The 15,018-nt window shown below is 32.0% G+C and overlaps 1 protein-coding gene and 1 long non-coding RNA gene across 2 annotated transcripts in view; one reads left to right on the forward strand and one right to left on the reverse strand.

The window, feature by feature from the left end:
- The window catches only part of LOC139528698 (uncharacterized), a 493,302-nt gene that overhangs the window by 49,264 nt on the left and 429,020 nt on the right, over positions 1-15,018 (forward strand). The window lies entirely within an intron of this gene.
- LOC139528679 (receptor-type tyrosine-protein phosphatase mu-like) overlaps positions 1-15,018 on the reverse strand; it is a 154,172-nt gene that overhangs the window by 15,045 nt on the left and 124,109 nt on the right. Inside the window, exons 27-29 of the mRNA XM_071324801.1 lie at positions 2,618-2,728; positions 1,918-2,069; positions 1,424-1,559 (exon numbers count right to left, since the gene is read on the reverse strand). Of these exons, the coding sequence (XP_071180902.1) occupies positions 1,424-1,559; positions 1,918-2,069; positions 2,618-2,728 (399 nt within the window). The remainder of the gene's footprint in view (positions 1-1,423; positions 1,560-1,917; positions 2,070-2,617; positions 2,729-15,018) is intronic.

A 15,018-nucleotide genomic window follows, 5' to 3' on the forward strand; every position in this document is an offset into this window, starting at 1 on the left:
AGGGCGTAAAAACACCTGAACGCATTAGAAAGGAATATCCCACTTTAGTGTTGTCGGTAAAATAGGATACTAAATTTTGCAAATCTTTATAAAAAATAATATTTTTTTGACGGTATATAAGTCAGATAATGCATATTTTAAGGTTTTTCTTGTCGTAGAACACACCTCGGGGTGTCAGGATTGCTCAAAGAAAGACCTCCCTACGGTCGGTCTTTCATTTGATCAATCCTGACACCCCTCGGTGTGTTCTACGACAAGAAAAACCTTAAAATATGCATTATCTATAACAAAACAAATGCAGCATTCGATGGAAAAAAACATCTGTGTGTGCTTCTAATGATAGACTTATCAGACTTGCGTTAAGGTAATTCTAAAATTCGTATTATCGTTTGTTTAACATGTAACCAAAATCGAATTTGTCTGAAAGGGACAGACATTGTTCTGACGAAAACAAAGAAGACACACGAAATTTATTCATACGGTATGCAAAAAAGTTAAAGTTAAACAACCTTAACCACATAAAAAACGATATAGGGGTGAATTCAGTAAAATGTACGTCATCATGGACCGTCCATTTGGGAAGGAGGTTTCTGTAGAAAACTAAAGTCGTGTGCTCTTCTTATTGTCAGGTAATGTTTGTAATACATAATTGTTGATAGATGGATCAAAACTAGAGCTAAAAACAATCACAAAATAAAAAATTCAATTGTTCATGGAATTTTTTTTATTGTCGCTGCAAAGCTGTTATTTGAGATATTGAACTTCAACATTTTGTGAGAGTCACTATTTGTTTCTAAAGAATCTCATCAAAATTGCTGTTTTTGCGTACAAAACTGCACACATATTATTTATGAATATGGTCACAAAATAAGTTATAAGAAAGAAGTTAATAATTTTAAAAATTAAAATACAATAGCGAACGATGAATGTGTCCCACAGGGAAAACAAATATGTACATATCCAGAAACCATAGTTGGGCAAAAGTGTTCCCTGAAAAAATATGTATTTTAGTTCAATACATACAAATGAAAATGTAATTTTCCGTCGGGTATTATTTTGATCAGCATTTACTTTCAGCTTAAATGTGGAAGCTTGGAAATGTACATGTATATAATCACAGAATCACATTGTATATAATATATGTTTTATCAATTTGCACTGCAGTTAGAGTTACAACTTTACATCAATTCAAGCTTATGTATTTAGCTGTCTGGTGACATTTTCTGTTTTGTTTTGCATAATTATGTTATAAATGGTGAAATCTGCAATTCTACGTCGCAATATATCTGTAGTTGTTTTGACTTATCTTATTCCTATCCCTTATCATTTAACGGGTGGGTTATGCAAATATTTAGATTTGATTTGTTCAAGTTTTAAGAAAATGTCGTGCGGACTTCGTTAATTTCCATCTCTACAGACTTACAACGTCTACAAGGAATTCTGGTCGCCTCTTTTGCAGTTCTCTTACTACTTGGAAAATATCAATTTCCTCATCAATCTGCATTTTTTCCAAAACCAATTTCAGTGCCACAAAAAGACCACTCTTACTACAACCATCACTAAAATATTGATAATACGTTACAAAGGTATTGTCAATTTATATAAATGATAATAACTCTTTTTTTGCTATTTGATTACATCCTGTCGGTATTTTCAATTTCTGTTGAGCTTTCTTTATTACAATATGAACAGTTCTATGCTCTTTTGTTATATTGTTGTCTACTCTTTCCACTTGTTAATGCCCAGTGTAATTTGATCAATCTTTGCTAATAAACGATGATTAAATATCATTCCTTTAGTAATATCTTTCAGAGGAAAATACAATTTTTACACAAAATAAGAACATTACTAAGTATTAAATAACAAATGTACATGAACACGTTCTGTTTTAATCTATAAAGGTTTTCAATGACACACCTACAAACTACAGTGATAGGAACTCTCTGTATTTCCCAGCATTTTTCTACACGCTGCAGAAGATCTAACATATAATCTGGCGAAGGTGGTGCACTACTGATTGTCCAATCGGCAGCAGTGAAAACATAAATGCTGATTTGTTCTTTATTTTTCTGTAAAGCAATATAAAATATTTGTTAGAAAACCTAACGATACTATTAAACTGTTTTTGAAAAAAAAACACTGCGTTAATGAGTACAAGTATATATCAATTGCGTCTTTCATAGAAAATATATTATATTTTTAACTCGCATGTTTTGCTGAATAATTCATTAACTAAATGCAACGATAGCATATCGGAGGGTCTGAAATTAGAAGTTTGGGCCTTTTGTAACACTTTATTCATGATTCATCATCTTTAAAAAATGTAAATTATATTGAATGCCGGAAAGTTTGAATTTAACTGTACTCCCCGCATTGACTACATACGAAATCGTATTTGGTTTTTTTTCCACAATGGCTTGTGTTATTCCTCATTTCAGAGTATAAAAATATATTCCTCCAAAATATGATTTACTGCAAATGATAGTCACATGAAATTCTGAAACACTCATATACGATGTTTGAATATATGATACCTTCTATATTTTCGAAACGAATTCAAAGAGGTGCACTTCATTGAATTCTTGCATTTCATAAATTTACATGAAACCGGACTAACCGTATGATACAAAGTAAGCTGAATCTCTTCCTGTGCATTTTCCGTTTCTTTTGTTATACGGAAATCATCAAACTGAAGCATTTCCTTCTTATCTAACCACAATGGAGCATCCTGAAGTAAAAAACCTTGTAGCCTTACAATATCAATTTAACAACCTGATACACGCTTCCAAAACACTAGGCAAGTTTATATTAGCAAATGTTCCGCGTTAACTGGAAGTGCAGCAATATAACTGTAAATAAAATTGAGAAAGGAAATGAGGAATTTGTCAAAGCGACAACAAACCGACCTTGTGTTTATGTGTTCATGTTCATGTGTTCATGTATTCACTACAAACCAGTTACAGTCTGCAATGGCCTATGCCTGAACTCGACTGCACTGTTTTATTCTCCACCAGGCCGAATTTGTCAGATATAAACTTGATTTTACTCGAATGAAGTCTGAACTTATAATCGACGAGTACTTATCTAGTTTATACTAGTCTGAACTATACTCGACATAGTCTTAACAATTCTCGACCACGCCTGAACCATGCTAAAACTAGTCAAAACTATACTCGACCTACTATGAACTGTTATACATACGTTTATGTATATATCCAAAAAAAAAATACTAACACAAATTTACAGATCTAACATTGTTAGGCTGTTATTAAGACCAATTATATTATATACAGAATGTGTTTTTTTAGCTTTGTATATCCATCACTGCTGGTGATCGAATCGATACAAACTGTTCTAGTGTCGTCACTAGTTCAGACGTACTTAATTATGATGTAGTTATTTCTGTGATTACATCTTACATTAATTTATAGGCTCCTTTACAATAGATATTTCAGCTGATCTGTAATAATTCCATTGTCATTCCTGTATATCATGTACTATGTTACGATACTAGATTAAAACTTGCGAGGATATCTGTTATCCGAAATTACCTTTGATAACTAATTAGATATACATGTTTAATACAAATATTTATATAAGTCTGAAAATGACACCCAACAGTGTTAGAATTAGATTTTTCTGCTGACACATTTGTGTCCGTCTTCAGCGAGATTCGAACTCACACCTTTGATACACCAAAACACCAATCGCTTAACCTAATGTCCAGCGCTCTAGATCACTCGACCACATCCGCTATATAAAATATAACTTCAATAGTCGAAGTGTTACCTTGTCACCGAAGGCGAATCTAGAGATAGACATAAGACATGTGTTTTGAAGCGTGTGAAGATGTTATCTTATTATTGTATACCCAATGTATTTTTATTTGTCAGCAATCTAAATCATCAATTATCATATATCGCATGGGATTATGAACCAAATCATTATACAGTCAGTAGAAATAACTATATCATACACACACGTCTAAATAAGTGAAAACCATACAATGTATATGCCAACTGAATCTCAATTTGTTAGAGATACATTGTTAATACAAATATTTACATAAGTCTGAAAATTACACCCAACAGTGTTAGAATTAGATTTTTCTGCTGACAAAGTTTTGTCCGTCCCTCAGCAGGATTCGAACTCACACCTTTGATACATTACAGCACCAATCGTTTAGCCTAATGTCCAGCGCTCTAGACCACTCGACCACATCCACTATATAGAAATATAACTTCAATAGTCGTAGTATTACCTTTTCACGGAAGGCGAATTTAGATATATACATAATACATGTGTGTTGAAGCGTGTAAAGATGTTATCTTATTATTGTATACCCAATGTATTTTTATTTGTCAGCGATCTAACTCAACAATTACCCATACCGTATGGGATAATGAACCACATACTTATATAGTAACTAGAAATAAGTACTGTAAACCAACTTATTTTCGCCAGCGATTTAAATTCGCGACTTTCACGAGTAGAAAAATAACGCGAATCTAAATAGTCGCAAATATGTATATGGATCTTTTCTTATTTTACGCGAAAATAAGTTGGTTTACAGTATATCATACAAACAAGTCTAAGTGACAACCATACAATGTATATGCCCACTGTATATCAATGTGTTGGAAATACATGGTTAATACAAATATTTATATAAGTCTGCAAATTACACCCAACAGTAATAGAATTAGATTTTTCTGTTGACAATTTTTTGTCCGTCCCTCATCGGAATTCGAACTCTTTGATACACAACAGCACCAATCGCCTAGCCTGATGTCCAGCGCGTTAGACCACTCGACCACATTTGCTATATATTAAATGACTGAATAAATAGTCAGCGACAAATCTTAGGGGCGAGGGATTATATAATTATGATTAAGTACATTACAAAATATAATATATAACAAATATAAAAGGGTACAACATCACCAAAAATAACAATAATACGAACAATATGTTAAATATTTCGGATTACATATATCCGTGAAATATTTCGGATTGCATATATCCTTCATTAGTATTATCACGATTTAAAATGAATCGTGTTAATCAATTCTGAATATACTGACACAATCTTGAAACGTATCAAATTAAACAGTTAAATCGAACATCAGAGACGCTGGTACAATTTTAAAATGTCCAAACACGACGCAAAGACCGCAAAGATATGGAAAAATAAAAATATTTATTTGCGATATGAACTGGCACAACTCTAAAATTCCAAAGGTGTTGACAGTTAACGTGTTACAACAACTGGAAGTACATTCCCAATAAACAGCCCTGACCGATCTAAGCTGGTATACTATTTGAAATATGACAACGGTATAGCAATTGCAACATGATATTTCTATCACTAGATTCCCCTATCGTGACAAGGTAACTCTACGAATATTGAAGTTATATGTTAATATAGCGTCTTGTGGTCTAGAGTACTGGACGTGATTTGTGCTGTAGAGTATCAAAGGTGTCAGTTCAAATTGAATTGTGAGGAACGCACAAACATTTGTCAGTAGAAACAAATATAATTCTAACACTGTTTGGTGTAATTTTCAGACTTATAGCAGTTGTTCGACCTGCTAGTCAAATGCGTCTTGTTAAAATATACTTTTTCACTCTTTTTGGTCTTTTTAAACAAGTTGTTCGTGTTGTATTTAGACCCCTCTACAACGAAATTTGTTTTACATGCACACGTGTACAAATTGCGGTTTCTATCCAACGCATTCATAGGTTTGTACATTGTTTTCAATTTAGAGTTGCTTAATATATTTATGTCGTTTGAGCTTGTATTATACTTCCCTTCAAGGGTTAATATAATCCGTTCATCCTATTTCGACTCTTTAAAATTCCAGAGTCTATCCTAAACTGAGGTTAAGTATACGACCTTCCAAATACTGTTTCGATCCCTAACATTAATGAAGAGACATTGATTGTCGAAATCCAGATACAGATGGGTGCGGTCCTAACCTTCACAAAAGTTATCTTGGACCAGACTTGTTGACTGCTTTCTGAGTTAACTTGAGAATTTGTAAGCAGACAAGCAAGTTAACTTTGTCGTTGGTGGACCAGACCTACGGTCTGCAGTTTTAGGACTGCTGCAGACCTACCGACAGGTCTGCTCCAGACCAGACCTGAGGATAAGTCTGCTTTAGACCAGTCCTGAGAACAGGTCTGCCAAAGACCAGACGTATGGACATGTCTGCTCCTGACCAGGCCTGATGACATATCTGCTTATGACATATTATCGTGTTTAAGACTGTTCATATCAGACATTAGCTTTATAAAAATATGTTTACATCATTCACATTGTTTTCCTCAGAAGGCTTATATCTATAGCAATTGTGTTTACTCGCTAGACTCTACTAAATATTATACATATCAACACAATGTTTCGTTTGCATGCTACACAATCACAGAGCTAGCATAGAATAAATGAAATTATGTTTTATTTTTATTTAGAATGCGGATAGAAAGGTTATCCAATGCATTGGAGCAATATTCATATATCATTGGATATCAACATCATTATCGACGTTGCTTCGTTCCCCGTATTTTACTGCCTCTTCCTTAATTTTACTTTATGCATTACATGCATGGATATTTCATTTTAAATCACCTTGTTTGCATTGAATTTACGATTCTGTTTTCCACGAAATATTCTAACGAAAAGTGTGCAGTGTCCGGATACATAAGGCGTGGTATAACTTTTAACATTCTCGTCAATTTTGTCAAATTTGCGGACAGATTTGTCTTTGCCGATTATAATTATGGGACGTCTCAAAAATATGTTGTGTTTGCTATATTTAGACCCCTTTTCAACGAAATTAGTTTTACATGCACACCTATAAAAAATTCGGTTTTTATCCAACGCAATCATAGCATTTAGACTTGCTTATTCTAATTATTTCGTTTGGGCTTATATTATATTTTCTCTCCGCGGGTTTTATAATCCGTTCATCCTAATTCGACTCTTTAAAATTCGACCCTATACTAAATTGAGGTAAATCATATTGCCTCCCAAATAATGTTTCGATTCCTAACATCACGGAAGAGACATTAATTGTCGAAATCCGGATATAGTGTAAAACATTCAGCACCTCATGTTTGTGGTTTACAATTTTTGTTTTCACAATTAAATATATATTCCCAATATAAGCTTGTTATAATATCCTTCAGGAGTCCCAGCTCCTACTGATGTTCCTTGTTACATTCCACTAATCCCTCAGGAAAGTAATAAGTTGTTAGATTCATATTACAAGTACATTAATACATCACATACTAGTATAGAGTAGATAATATCACTTAATATTACTTTTGACATGTTTTCTAATAGTTGATAAAACATTACTTGTAATTGTCAAACATACTCTTCTATTGAACTCATTCAGAAACATTGAGAAAACATTAACGTGTTTTGTCTTTTGATCAGATGTGTAATAGGCTTTGTAAATCTAAAAACCAAAAAAATAAAATCAAAATAGTTAAAATCAAAATATTCTTTTTCCGATAATTCATATCCAAATACCAAGTGTTCTAGTTTTATCTTTAAAGTAATTTTACTGTTCTTTAAAACTTCCTTCATTGTATTCCAAAAATGTTTTAAATACGGACACAGTATAAAGAAGTGATCATAATCTTCTTCTTGTATACAAAAATTATTGTTTACAATTTTTCACCTGCATAAATGTTTCTTTGTAAGTAGAATATGTTGTGGTATTTTCCATCTAAAAATTCTAAATTTATTTTCTCTTAAGTATCTGAATAAAAATTTATATAAACTGTTTTAATATAACAAGTCATCATATCAAATATACGCAGCCATTTTTTGGGTCCAATAGCTGGTGTACATTTTCTATTTATCAAAGACTTATATAAAAGTTTGATTGATAGTGATTCTAATTTTAGAGGTATACCTTCCAATATAAAATGGTTTCTTTTTATGTTGACGGTACTTTTACAGAACTTTCTGCCTCCCAGTCTTTTGGTATTGATTTCTTTACAAAATTAGTATTAGCTATTCAATTTGATTTATTTTTTAGTTTATTTAAAATGATGTCTAAGGAAATACAGCCTTTTTCATCTTTGATATTATTTACATAATTAAAATCGCTTTTACTCCAACTTTTAAAAAATATTTTTTTTTAAATTTCACATTTAATAAATTTATTGTTCCATAATGGCAACAGTAGTATACCGCTGTTCAAAATTCATAAATCGATAGAAAAAAAACAAATCCGTATATTTGTTTCTTATCTCTGTAAATGTTTTTGTTTTTTTCGTTAGACCTCCACCAGTTAATTTCCAACATTTAATGATATCTTTATAAAAAATCTGGAATGTTTTCAAGGCTTTTGTCTGACTTATCCCCCTGTTTGTTTGAAACACTAACCAGTTTGATCAAAATTATAAAAAAGTGCTGAGGTATAATTTTTCAACCTCCTTCACAATCAGTTACTAGTCTTTTTACCCACATAGGTTTTAAAGCAGTGAAATAACTTCTTATATCCACCATATCCAATCCCCCCTTTTAATATGGACCAATAATTGAATTTAAAACTCCTTTTTTTCTTTTTCTTTCAAATATTTATCTGGAACTATGCAGGCAGATTCTAGACAAGTGAATATAGGCACAATTATTGTTTTGATTATCAACCATTTTCCAAAAACAGTAAGCTTTCTTTTTTGCAAAGAACAAAATAATGTATTCATCTTTCAATTTTATTTTCCCAATTTAATTTTTCACATTCCTCTCTACAATGCCCAAAGTATATGCCAAGGGTTTTACTGGTCCATTGCTCCAGTTGATTCCCATAATTTTGTCTTTACATGATTTAAGCTTTCCTACCCATAACCCCTCTGTTTTATTTCTGTTTAATTCAATCCTGAAAAAGAACCAAATATTTCAATTTCGTTCATAGCTACTTGAACGTCATATTTAGAACAACAAAATAAAGTAGTATCATCTGCTTTTTGTGAAATTTTTATACTATGACTTTTGCAATCTAAATTGATTCGTATACCTTTAATATGAGTATTGCTTCTTACTCTTGAAGCCATAATTTCAAAAGATAAATCAAATAACAAGGCAGATAAAGGACATCCTTGGCATATACTACTGGTGTCTGTAAAGACATCAGATATCCAATCATAATTCATAACACATTTTTGAATATCGCAATATAAAATCTTAATCCATCTTATAAAAGAATCATTAAATCCAAAATGTTTTAAAACTTTAACATACAATTCAATTCTAAAGAGTCGAACGCTTTAGATGAATCAACAAAGACGATGCCCCCCTCGATTTTGTATAAATCAGTGAAATTAGTAATACTTTGTATTTGTCTAAGATTAAAACCAATAAATCTATTCTTTACATATCCAGTCTGGTCTTTTTTAACAAGTTTTGGTAGGATTTTTTTCAATCGTTGTGCTAGAACGAACGATAGAAGTGCCATGTCAAGATTTAAAAGAGAAATAGGACAGAACTTATTAAGTGACAATTAATCAACTTTGTTAAATAATAGCGTGAATACACTTGTACGCTGAGAATGTAAGTGGTTGGTCTTTATATCAAATATTAAGAATGTTGACTACTATGAACTTTAAATTATCCCCAAATTTTCTATAAAATTCAACTGTTAAACCGTCTAAATCAGGAGATTTATTAATTTTCAATTTATAAATAGCAACTGAGCATTCTTCTTCTGTAATATCCCCATCGCAGAGCGATTTATCATTCTAATCCATTTCCTCTTGTTTTGTCTGAAATATATATTTATCACTTGATGTTTTAGCAGGGCTGTGCGTCGAGTATAACCTTTTATAGTACATATTATTAAATGATATGAGCAAATAAGCCATACTACGGATTTATCAGCATGTGCAATACTGAAAACGTTCCACTGTCGATATAAATCAAGATTCAATATTTTTTTTCGAAGAGGACCAATACGGAAAAACAGAGCCAATACAGAAAAAAGCGTGTGGGGGGTGGGGGGAATAGAATTAGCCCTAGGGCTAATACGGGACGCTCACTTCGGTTTTTGACTTTCTTATAATCCTTTAATAAAAGTGTTATGAACTGGCTGTTTCCTTATTGGCACTGGTATAGATTCTCGGTCAGCTGTATTGGCCCTCGACCCTACGGTCTCGAGACCAATACAGCAAACCTTGAACCTATACCAGTGCCAATACAGGAAAAGTCAGTTAATAACACTATAATATATCACTTTATTCCGTTAAAATTTCATCTTTTTCCCCTTTTCATTTATTGGTTGACTTCTAACCTGTCTCTGTTTTTCTAAACCCAAACAATATGAGTTATCCCCCCCCCCCCCTCCAAAAAAAAAATAAAAATTCAATCAATTTCTCTCGTGATATTAGTTTAGCCCCTTTAGTCTTTTGTTCATGAATTTTGGTAATAAAATTTTCAAGTTCTTCAATATCTTCATCGAAAAAGGTATTCTCAGATTCTTGCTCATCTCTAATTTTCAATTTTATTTCTAAATTTTTTTCAAGAGTTCGTAAGTTTACTCTTGTAAATTTTGCTTTAGATTTACAATAAGCTATAGTTGCCTAGTTTTATAGGTTTACAATCTTTGCTGCAAGTTAATTGTTTTCTGTTTGGTATTAAATTAGTAAAAATATAAATTTGTTACATCTTTTGATTAATATTTTTGGCAATCATCAAAGGCTTTCAGCAGGGTTCGAGAACATCATTTGTTCGACCTGCCAGTCGAATGCGTTTTGTTAAAATGAACTCCAAAAGCATACAAAACCTTTAAACAGACTTATTAAGAAGGGATATAGTTACGATATAGGGTCTTTGCATCGGAACTAAATACATTTATTAAAAAAAAAACAATTATTGGCATGACACGGGTTATGTTTTTCTGATATATTTTATGATAGTATGATACTAAACCCCTAACGGGAGGGATTGTGCCTGATTTTCATACGATGAAGACATAATATTTCAATAAGTTTAATTGAGGTCTGGAGCTGGCATGTCAGTTAACTGCTAGTAGTCTGTTGTTATTTATGTATTATTGTCATTTTATTTATTTTCTTTTGTTACATCTTTTGACATCGGACTCGGACTTCTCTTGAACTGAATTTTAATGTGCGTATTGTTATGCGTTTACTTTTCTACATTGGCTAGAGGTATAGGGGGAGGGTTGAGATCTCATAAACATGTTTAACAATTTTGCGCCTGTCCTAAGTCAGGAGCCTCTGGCCTTTGTGAGTCTTGTATATTTTTAATTTTAGTTTCTTGTGTATAATTCGGAGTTTAGTATGACGTCCATTATCACTGTACTAGTATACATATTTTTAGGGGCCAGCCGAAGGACACCTACGGGTGCGGGAGTTTTCGCTACATTGAAGACCCATTGGTGGCCTTCGACTGTTGTCTGCTCTATGGTCGGGTTGTTGTTGCTTTGACACATTTCCTTTCTCAATTTTATTTTTTTAATTCTTTTTGGTCATTTGGAAAATGTTGTTTGTGCTGTAATGAGACCCCCCTCTACAACATAATTTGTTTTACATGCACATGTATACAAATTTCGGTTTTTTATCCAACGCAATCATAGGTTTGGACGTGGTTTTCAATTTAGACTTGCTCTATATATATATATTTATGCATATAAACATTTTTGACATTTAAATAGAACATATCAAGTTTCTGGTTAGATTGATAAAATATCATGTAATTTATTAGTTTCCATTATATGATTTCTCGATACATGATGTCATGTTTGCATTTCTTTATATACATCAAAAGTAATAGGACTTCTAATCATTATTCAAACATCTTAAATGTTATTCATTTTTGTTTTATCAACACATACATAAAGTAGTATATAAAGCAACTTAATAAATGATAAAATCGACATCTTTGCTTTTTGAAACGAAAAATTTAATTTAATTATAGTAATAAAACTGTCATACACATCCCTGATAGTTTTGTAAATACAAATACAATACATGGCATGTTCGAAGCAATTTAATTATGTTAATGATGTTGAATTATCTTAGTACAGGTGTGTATCACTGGTAAAAAGAAAACCATGTGGTGTTTTTTTTAAATCGTGCATTACAGGAATTCAAAATGCCTTGCTATTTAAGATTTACATGATGTTTTAATTTTCAATGGATGTTATTCAGGATATATTACTATCTGACCAGGTCTGATCTGTTTAATAAGTGTGCCCCAAGCAGGATGAATTATCTTATAGGTTACCGCTTTTTTTAGTTTCTTTAATTCTCCTTTTTTTAAATGTATGTCTTGAATTATCAACAGGAATGAATATAATTATGATATAAGATTAACTAAACTAATTGTCACTGAGTGTTAGATGTTTATTAGATGTCACCTCATAAAACATATATATTGTATATAACTATTCTATGTAACCATGAATATTAAGTAGTTAGTACAAAGGAATTGATGGAAAGTAATGTTTGTTTAAAAAAAACACTTGCCAAACCAAACAAAACTCACCTTAGTAAGATTTTATAACCCTCAGTATTGCTGTGGGTTTAATGCAAATGAACGTCTTTTCATTTAGCGACATCTGTTTTATTTATCAATCTAAGGGAAATCATGTAAGGATGTAAACATTTGTGTATCTATATAATATATATATATATATATATCGCCAATGGCAGTCAGCAGGGTTAAAGAACATCAGTTGTTCGACATGTTAATCAAATGCGTTTTGTTTAAATATACTTTTTCACTTTTTTTAGTCTTTTGGAAAATGTTGTTTGTGCTGAATTTAGACCCTTCTACAACGAAATTTGTTTTACATGCACACGTATAAAAATTGCGGTTTTTATCCAACGCAATCATAGGTTTGAACGTAGTTTTCAATTCAGACTTGTTTATATTTTTTCGTTTTGGCTTGTATCATATTTTCCCTCCGGTTTATATGATCCGTTCATCCTATATTGACTCTTAAAATTCAAGAGTCTATCTTAAAAAAATGAGGGTACTTTTTATATGGCCTTCGAAATACCGTTTCGATCCCTAACATCACTGAAGAGACATTTATTGTCGAAATCCCGATCTGGTGTACCAAAAAAAATTGACACCTTATGTTTGTGGCATAACATCGTGGCCACAAGTTAATTGTTTTCTGTTTAGTATTGAATTTATATTAAGATCCATTTTGTTACATCTTGTGAACAATTTTATTTGGCAATTGCCAATGGCAGTCAGCAGGGTTAAAGAATATCAGTTGTTCTACCTGTTAGTCAAATGCGTTTTGTTTAAATATACTTTTTCACTTTTTTTGGTCTTTTGGAAAATGTTGTTTGTGCTGTATTTAGACCCTTCTACAACGAAATTTGTTTTACATGCACACGTATAAAAATTGCGGTTTTTATCCAACGCAATCATAGGTTTGAACGTAGTTTTCAATTTAGACTCGTTTATATTTATGCGTTTGGGCTTGTATCATATTTTCCCTCCAAGTTTATATGATCCGTTCATCCTATATTGACTCTTAAAATTCAAGAGTCTATCTAAAAAAAATGAGGGTACTTTTTATATGGCCTTCCAAATACCGTTTCGATCCCTAACATCACTGAAGAGACATTTATTGTCGAAATCTGGATCTGGTGTACAAAAAATATATTGACACCTTATGTTTGTGGCATAACATCGTGGCCACAGGTTAATTGTTTTCTGTTTAGTATTAAATTTATATTAAGATCCATTTTGTTACATCTTGTGAACAATTTTAATTGGCAATCGCCAATGGCAGTCAGCAGGGTTAAAGAACATCAGTTGTTCGACCTGTTAGTCAAATGCGTTTTGTTTAAATATACTTTTTCACTTTTTTTGGTCTTTTGGAAAATGTTGTTTGTGCTGTATTTAGACCCTTCTACAACGAAATTTGTTTTACATGCACACGTATAAAAATTGCGGTTTTTATCCAACGCAATCATAGGTTTGAACGTAGTTTTCAATTTAGACTCGTTTATATTTTTGCGTTTGGGCTTGTATCATATTTTCCCTCCAAGTTTATATGATCCGTTCATCCTATATTGACTCTTAAAATTCAAGAGTCTATCTAAAAAAAATGAGGGTACTTTTTATATGGCCTTCCAAATACCGTTTCGATCCCTAACATCACTGAAGAGACATTTATTGTCGAAATCTGGATCTGGTGTACAAAAAATATATTGACACCTTATGTTTGTGGCATAACATCGTGGCCACAAGTTAATTGTTTTCTGTTTAGTATTAAATTTATATTAAGATCCATTTTGTTACATCTTGTGAACAATTTTAATTGGCAATCGCCAATGGCAGTCAGCAGGGTTAAAGAACATCAGTTGTTCGACCTGTTAGTCAAATGCGTTTTGTTTAAATATACTTTTTCACTTTTTTTGGTCTTTTGGAAAATGTTGTTTGTGCTGTATTTAGACCCTTCTACAACGAAATTTGTTTTACATGCACACGTATAAAAATCGCGGTTTTTATCCAACGCAATCATAGGTTTGAACGTAGTTTTCAATTTAGACTCGTTTATATTTTTTCGTTTGGGCTTGTATCATATTTACCCTCCGGTTTATATGATCCTTTCATCCTATATTGACTCTTAAAATTCAAGAGTCTATCTTAAAAAAATGAGGGTACTTTTTATATGGCCTTCCAAATACCGTTTCGATCCCTAACATCACTGAAGAGACATTTATTGTCGAAATACGGATCTGGTGTACACAAAAATTATTGACACCTTATGTTTGTGGCACAACATCGTGGCCACAAGTTAATTGTTTTCTGTTTAGTATTAAATTTATGTTAAGATCCATTTTGTTACATCATGTGAACAATTTTTTTTGGCAATCGCCAATGGCAGTCAGCAGGGTTAAAGAACATCAGTTGTTCGACCTGTTAGTCAAATGCGTTTTGTTTAAATATACTTTTTTCACTTTGTTTGGTCTTTTAGAAAATGTTGTTTGTGCTGTATTTAGACCCTTCTACAACGAAAT

Source organism: Mytilus edulis, chromosome 1, assembly GCF_963676685.1.
Source record: "Mytilus edulis chromosome 1, xbMytEdul2.2, whole genome shotgun sequence".
NCBI lineage: Eukaryota > Metazoa > Mollusca > Bivalvia > Mytilida > Mytilidae > Mytilus > Mytilus edulis.